We start from the raw sequence: 8,083 nt of genomic DNA on the forward strand, positions 1-8,083 counted from the left end.
TGATGTGGTTCCCTGTGGCACTGTCACTGTGCCACTGCTCATTGTTTTAAGTTGTGATGACATCCCAGCACAAACGGGAACCCAGAAGGGTGGGCAAAAGCAGGAAAGAAAAGGAAGTGTGGGAAGCAAACCAAGTGAGATGCAGCCAAAAACTAGTTGACTATTTTTAATCTAAAGATATTAAAAGCAAGTTTTAATAAAGGCAAAATGCTTGGTTTTGAAAACCTGAAGAATAAAACCACTTGTAATTTCATCATGTGTTTGTTTCTATTACAATTTGCTGTAGCTCTATTTTATAGTCCAACTTAATGACCTTGTTATCTCCAAGGTGAGCCAAACTTTTACCTAAAACTCGCTTTTCTCACACATTTTCTGTGGCTTTTATTCTGTGAGCTCTTTTCCTGTGAAGACTCAGAAGAGATGGGAAGCTTTTCCCATTCCGGGTCAGACGGGCACATTGTTGTACACCCTGATGCTCTCCTGTGTGGTGTCACTGAAAGCCACATCAAACATGTTCAGGCTGCTGCGCTGGGTGGGAAAGCATCTGATGATCTTGTTTCCTATAATAAGAGTTGGGAAATTCATTGATTTATTGACATAATAAATTATTTAATGAAAGGGATAATTGAGGGATAATTCAGAGGTTAGCACTAGATTGGCTCTGTTTGCTGCATGCTGTTGAATCCTGCAACAACTCTTCTGACTGAAAACATGACTAAGTGTTGGGGCTGGAACTTGCAGTTCAATCGACTTCTAAGTGTAATGAGTTACTGGTACTTTAATAGGACAAGTTCACAGCTCTTTGTACCAGCCTGATGGGGTATATAAACTGTTCGAGGCAGGTAATGAATCCAGACCCGTTACTGGAAAATTTCATTAGCTGGGAACTGCCAGGGATAAGCAGGCAGTATAATAAAAAGAGATGTACTTCAACATCAGGTTTTATCTTTTAGGCAAAACTACAAGCTGCAGCTTCAGCCTATTGTCTGGAAAATGTCCAGAGCCAGTACGACACCAGGGGAAGAAGTGATGGGCATCGATGGCAAGGGCACTGCAGCAGCACCCAGTGGACCCAGCTGGCTTGGTGGGCTGTGGTACCACTGTGAGCCATGGAGACTCAAGGTGAGAATATTTACAGAGAAATGAAGCAGAGGATAGGGAAAAAGGACTCATAGTAGAGGGCAGTGTTTGCAAGGGACTGGGGCTGCATCTTGGTTGGGGCTCCTATTCTGTGCAGTTCTCACATATCCAGGATACCAGGAAAATATAGTAAAAAATTACATTTACGTGTCTGGAAGCACACACTTGGCCATAAACATATATGCCTGTGATCTGGATCCAGTTCTCTGGAGGATATATATTTTTTATTTTTTAATCCATAGCTGAGCGAGCGGCCTCCAAGTGTATTTATTACGCTGTTGAATTGCTTTCCATGGTAACTAATTGTGATTTCAGAAGCACAGGTTTTGCAATGGCACAAGATGAAATGGAGCTGAATATGGAAGCAGCTGGTAAGAAGAAAATCACTTGCTTTTGAAATAGTATTTAATGATGGAGACTGATGGGGAAAAAACATGGGGGGAGGCAGAGATTAGAAAATAAAGCAGCCCTCCATTTCCTTGGTGTATTACTTTAGATTTTGAACTTTTCTGAGGAAGAGAAAATCCCCTCCGTGGGCTGCCTTCCCGTTTCCCCACTTACCTTTTTATTAAGAGACAGACCATTAAAAATCTGGCTGCATAAAAGAAAACAAATGCTCAGGAAATGAAATTATGATTAAATGTCTATTTCTGGCTGAAAAAATGGGAAGGCAGAGACTTTACAAAAGTTTCTCCATTTTCCTATGAGACAAGAGGGGACAGAGCATGTTTTGAACAATATATATTAAAAAAAAAAAAAAAAAAAAAGTTAACCAAAGCAGCATTTTTTGTTACTGCACAGTCTGTGTTCACACTCGCTGGCAGTTTCCCAGCCTGGATAAATACATGTTCAGATTGATGTGAATGTGCGTTCAGAGGAGGTAAATTGTATTCTTATGCATATGTAGAGTCAAATAATTTGTCAAGTTAAGTATTCATTTTATTTACCCAGCAGACAGTCATGTTTTTATTACATAAATATATAACTAGGCACTTAAAATGTGAATATTTGACACAAGCCTGTTTGGCAAACTAGTGTAGAAGCATTGAAATGTATCATAGATGTTCACAAGCATCTGATCGTTCCGTAGCCTTAAATGTCTGACAGTGCATCGGTGCTAAATTTGAGTTTGTGGTTTATTGACCCAACAAGCCATAACCGAATCTTTCACACTGCTGCAGTTATGATACTCCAGTTTGGCTGCTAGACATCTCCAGAAAGAAGTCTGCACACTCGAACTGACGTGCAGCCAGAATAACAAATGTATTATAAGCAAACCATACATTAAACAAGAAAGTTATTTTAATGATTGCTTCCCAAATACCCAAAGGCACTAGTCAACACTGTGGACTAATGACCTACAAATCTGTGTGATTAGTACACGTTTTTAGCATTACAATATTTTCTCAACAGCTTCAGATGGCACATTAAGTGAAATACTTCCTTCACCTGTAAGAGCTTTGTTCCTGAATACCCTTGCATTTCTTTAGTTTCACAGGCAAACTTATCGAACAAAACCTGATCTGTAAGAATCCTGGTCATTGCGACCTGTCTAACCTCTCTGTGCTGGCCTTTCTCCAGGTAAAAGTCATTGAATACACACCTATGTAACTCCAGATTCGCACTGAAATCACTCCTCTAACATCAGTCAAACTACACAGCTAGGTGGTAAATCAGATCTGTTATTTTCCAGGATCAGTGTAACACAACAGACAACATAACATCTTGACCGAGGACGATTTTACATTTCTTTTATCCATTGCAAAAACCTTTGTAACGTGTGGAGTATAAAGCTCACAGATTGCATTGTAAAGGAACTACCATAAAGTATATGCTTCCAATGGACCTTTGACAATATAACACAAAATTCAAATGACAGTTTTTAGGAAAGCACTTTAAACTTTCACACTTACGTCCTGACAACATTAGATTACTGTAAGCTGTAAACTGTAAGAAGTTTTATGTGATTAAATAAAATCAGCATTACAACTTCCAGGTATTGTAATTATTAAACAGATCATGACAACAAGATATAATGTAAACGTGAAGCTCAGGATACTGGTACTGAGAAAACTCGATAAAATTCTTTGTAGATTTATATTTGCACATATTAAAATAGATAACAACTGGAGAAGAGGTTACAGTATTTCATTTTACATATTGATATCAGTGTTTTGCAAGCAGCAGTCTATACAACATCATCCTCATTTTATTATTATTTTACAGAATCAATACTACTTTAAAAACCATCTCCCCGTCAAATACTGCTGCCAGGTCTCAAGACAATATATGGAAGGAAATATTTAAAAACATCAGTTTTTGATAATTGTCTGTGTATGTGTGGAAATGTGGGATTTTATATATATAAATATATATAAAATCATAAACCCCACTGAACCTTCAAAATGGAACTACCTCTAGGTAAGAAATACAAGACCTTTTTAATACACGTAAAGGGTTTATTTATACCTGAGACATTTTTGCATATTGATGTCTTTGTACCTTTACCTGTAGGTACTCACAAAAGTCCTTTACTCTTTTCTGGGGTCTCACACAAAACCCACCAGAGCTAGGTGGATTCTCCCCACTAACTCAGTGGAGTTTGGCTGAGCCCTTCCTTATCTAACCTGGATGTATAAAGAGATGTAAGAGAGTGAAATATATATATTTAAATGAAGAGTTGCTGTACAAGTGGACAGGCTGGTTGATATAAATCCAGAGCTAGTTCATCATTTTCACAATGTCTGGTTCAAAAAGGAATTATAGTCCTTCATGCAGGGTGATTCAAGTTTCTACTTTTTGATTCAAACAAACAAAACCACAACAACTTCTTGAAATATTTCTCCAGGTAATGGACCACTGGGTATACACGGTATGCTGAGAATGCCCCTTTGTGGACGTTTCCTGGTTCTGGAGATCAACCCATTTCTCCACCCAGTGGGCAAGAGAACCAGGAGCGGAGGAGTAGTAAGTTGATGCAGCTACATTACATTAAGGTCACAAGTCAATGCTGATGGACTAAGGTAATCAAGCAAATTTAGGGAGACCAGGAGCCCAATTTCTCCTGCAAATGAAGGCGTGTGGATGCCTAACTCCTGCAGATTCATCTAAAACTCCCAGCTGTGCACAATCTGGCTTGCAGCTCTTCAGCCCTGCCTGAAACTTGTGCTGAGTGTTGAAGCACAAGCGACAGCAGGGCCATGACCTAAGCAAGGCTCTTAGAGAATCTCACAGTGCTATTTATTTTGGTAAATATCAAACTAAATGTAAAGGTACCTTCTGAAATATAAACAGCTCAACTGAAAAAAATAATCCACTGTGTTTCACTCCATTTTGCTTCTGACAGGGGCTTTCCTAGAAGTGCCTACATGCAAGTATCGTGCTATCATATCTGATAACGTAGCAATTAGAATTGCCTATTTTAGTAAATACAGTTTAATCAATGGAAAGATTCTAGAGAAAGTGAAATAAAATGTGCTTTTAGATGTGGAATTGGACATACTTGAGACATCAGGAAAAATAATAGTAAAATAATTCATGAAAACATCACAAAATGAATCGGTTTCCAAGTAGATCAGGATACCCTCCTAATATTGCACAAGCATTTCTCACACGGTAATCTGCACTATGTTTTTTGCACTGTATTTTACAGAAAAGGTTTAACTTTAGTGATGACGGTCGACACACTTGTCTTTAAACAGCTCTTTGTTCTACTGTACAGGCATAGAATGGGAAAAAGGAAAGCTACATCTCACTGCAAGTAGAACATCATAGACCTTAAGACATTCCAGAGATGTTTGATTTAAAATATTGATATGTAGCATATTTCTGTGTAAAATAAACACTCTTTTCCAAGTAGCAGAAATTTCTAAGACCTGACACTTGTTGTAAACAGATAAAATGTAGTCAATGCTTTCAGAAATGAGGAGGAGGACGTAAACTAAACCAGTAGTGAAGGCTCAGCATGACACAGTGACATGTTAAGCATCAGATGTAAGAAACTCTACTGCTTACATTTCTAGTTGACTGTTTTGATTTTACAGCCGCATCCCTTCTGTCTCCTTTTCCTTTCTATTCCTTGCTGTACCACGTTCAGCATCTAAACCGGAGGCGTTTCAGGGAGAACAACCTCAGATCTGTCTGTTCCAAACCTGCTCAAACCGAAGTCAATGGTGCAAACCTCTCTGACTTCAGAACTGCCAGCGCCTTGTAACCCATCGATGGAGTACCAAGGGCATACGTTTCACTTCTCCTTTTCGTAATTCAGGAGCTCTCTAGCATGATTGCAGACAGCATTATCACTGTCATGGAGCAACTGGCACAGGGAGGCACTTATGTGACGTTTAAAACTTATCTTTGGTAAACACACACAAATTTGTAACTAATGTTTTACTTCCTGATCATAAGACAAATCTTCATTTGCTACCAGTGTGCGAGTAACGAAGCTTACACAGGACATTGCTAGTATAAAACATTTTTTTCAAATGCCACTGCCAAGGATTTGTTTTTTAATTCATTTAAAAACAGCATGGTCCTGGGCTTTTTTTTTTTTTTTTTCTGACTCCTTTTATTATGCATTGAAGCATCTCTGATCAATAATAAATTAGCAATAAAAAGCAAGCCCTATGTGCTCAATTTTCACCTTCTTTCTCGTTCTATTACCTTGTTGTTCAGGATTACTATAATCAGAATAGTTGTATCTCTTTCATTATCTGTGAGTCAGATCCTGGGGTTCAACACTGCACTACTTCAGCGGCCAAATCTCTCGCTCAGGTCAGCGGAAATTTTGGATTCACAAAAAGGCTGATTCTGCTCTTGGTGGAGATGTTTCCTGCTAACCCCTGCTGATGAGCACTCTGGTGAGGGGAGGGACCTCATGTCTGGTGGGAGTCGAGAGTGATCAGATGTGAGCCTACAAGGAGGAGCTCAGTCCACCGAGAGGCAGACCATCAATGCGTATTTCCAAAAGGTGCTGCAAATAAATGTTGTTGGAACTGCATGGGTATTATTGGTGGATGCCTTAGTTTAATGTGCCCAGAACACCAGCATTTCTAGAATTAGGCATTTCTACTGAGAGGCATCTCAGTAGAAGGCTTAAGTTTTCATTTCCACTATTTAAATTTTGCTTAAGAATTTATTAGAACCCAGACCTTAGTGCATTTTGTCTTATAAAATTAGAATAATTTATATCCTTCTCTTTTCATCCAAAAGAAAAGTACAGCCCAAACACACATGGGGGTATAAATACATCATGAATAACAATAACCATTTTACTCATTTTATGATCTGCTTAAAGGTGTTTGAGACATCGACCAACCAAACAACTTTGGCAACTTGCACAAAAATATGTCCTGAAATCAAAAGTGATGATAGAACTTGGTTTAATGAGGCGTTTATTACGGAGAGAACTGGAAAGAGAAAGGGGTCTAAGTGCTGAGGAGGTTACCGTGTTCCTAAACCATGCCGCTTTGCATTGGTATGTGAAATGGGTATGGCTGGTAGATGATAGGCGGTTGTCCATGAGCAATGTAGTAATTGCTGAAGTTTCTGTCACTGATATATGGAGCAGGCTGATAATAGCATGTTACATTAGCTGCATTTGGGATGATATTTTGTTCTCCCAGCACTTTTAAAGCCAGAATTGTAATCATATTCAGAGTTTGTCTTCGTTCGTGTCCCATGAGACAGACTGTGCTCTCATTTACAACTCCACGCAGAGTCATCAAGTAGTCATACTTGCTTTTTTCTTCCCCAATGAAGTGGTTGCGCAGATATGACTCAATTTTCCTTTGCTGCTCAGCAACATCTGGAAAATCAATGAAGAATCTGGAGCACATGTAACGTTCCAGAGATTTAATTTCAGCCTCATCTGCTGGCTTGAAGTCACGAACCAGGAGATTGCTGTACTTCAGAAGGCCGCCTCCTCTGATCTCCTCAGGGTTCCTCGTGGAGATCAGCTTGTACTTTAAATGGTCCATTGCTTCATTGAAGTCTCCATACATACTCTCTGCAATAACAGTGGGGTGAGAGTCCTCTGCTAGTTTGCAGTCTGTTTCTCTGTAAACATTTAGTATGGAGTCCAGAATGATTTGGAAGGAGTCCACGCTGAACTCGAACTGCCGTCTGAGCGAGTTGACAAACTTTAACTCTACATTCTTGCCGCTGTTGTTTGACAGCGAGATGAGACTCCAGCGGTCGTGGTCGGTAGAGACTTTGACCATTTTCTGCACGTAGGCATCTTTCATGGTCTGGGCAGTGATTTTTTCCTTATTCACACATTTCGGCAAGAAGTCCAATAGGCAATTAAGAACTGCTTCCTTAACAACCTGGAACTCGAGCTCACTTGGAAGTTCCACCCCAAAAATGATATCTAGGTCCTTATAACTAGTTCCATTCTGCTTCACTAGGATGTGGCTAGCTGTTGAACCGTTCAGGCGGATATCTCGAACAGTGATTTGCTTCTCGATGAGCTGTTCTTTCACTACACGAATTATATCCTTGGGTTTTACTTCCAGCGTTGGAAAATTCCCTCTCCCGTGAATAGGTATTACCTCCGCTAAGACTTGATCCAAGATTTTAATCTGATCCCAGGTGAGACTACTGAATCTGTGGTCTAAGTCCTCAGTCATTGTGATATCAGTTGGCTAACTATGGAGAAACAGAAATTAAAAGAAAAATGTTAGAATTTGCTCAAATAAAGGTGGGCTGACATTTCACTGTTATGAGAAACATATCTTACTTCCTTGGTGCAGTGATAAAGCAGTTAATTTTACACTGAGACACAATCCGAATTAACTGTCTGACTCAACCACCGCACTTCTCGCAGGCTTTTAATTGAATTTTAATGTAGTCAGGTTTTAATCCTGCTGAGAAACCATTGTGTTATTGTATAATCCGTGACTCAAAGTCAGTGCAGTAAACCATACAGATTTAAAACTACATT

At 39.3% G+C, this 8,083-nt stretch overlaps 1 protein-coding gene across 1 annotated transcript; it reads right to left on the bottom strand.

Moving 5' to 3' along the window:
- Nucleotides 1–6,593: 6,593 nt before the first annotated feature.
- On the bottom strand, nucleotides 6,594–7,778 carry TENT5D (terminal nucleotidyltransferase 5D; the record flags this gene model as incomplete). Its single annotated transcript, XM_084293973.1, has 1 exon — nucleotides 6,594–7,778. The coding sequence occupies exon 1, from the start codon at nucleotides 7,767–7,769 to the stop codon at nucleotides 6,594–6,596; it is 1,176 nt and encodes a 391-aa protein (XP_084150099.1). The 5' UTR covers nucleotides 7,770–7,778.
- Nucleotides 7,779–8,083: the final 305 nt, after the last annotated feature.

This window comes from Netta rufina (assembly GCF_964035555.1).
Source record: "Netta rufina genome assembly, chromosome: 12".
Lineage (NCBI taxonomy): Eukaryota > Metazoa > Chordata > Aves > Anseriformes > Anatidae > Netta > Netta rufina.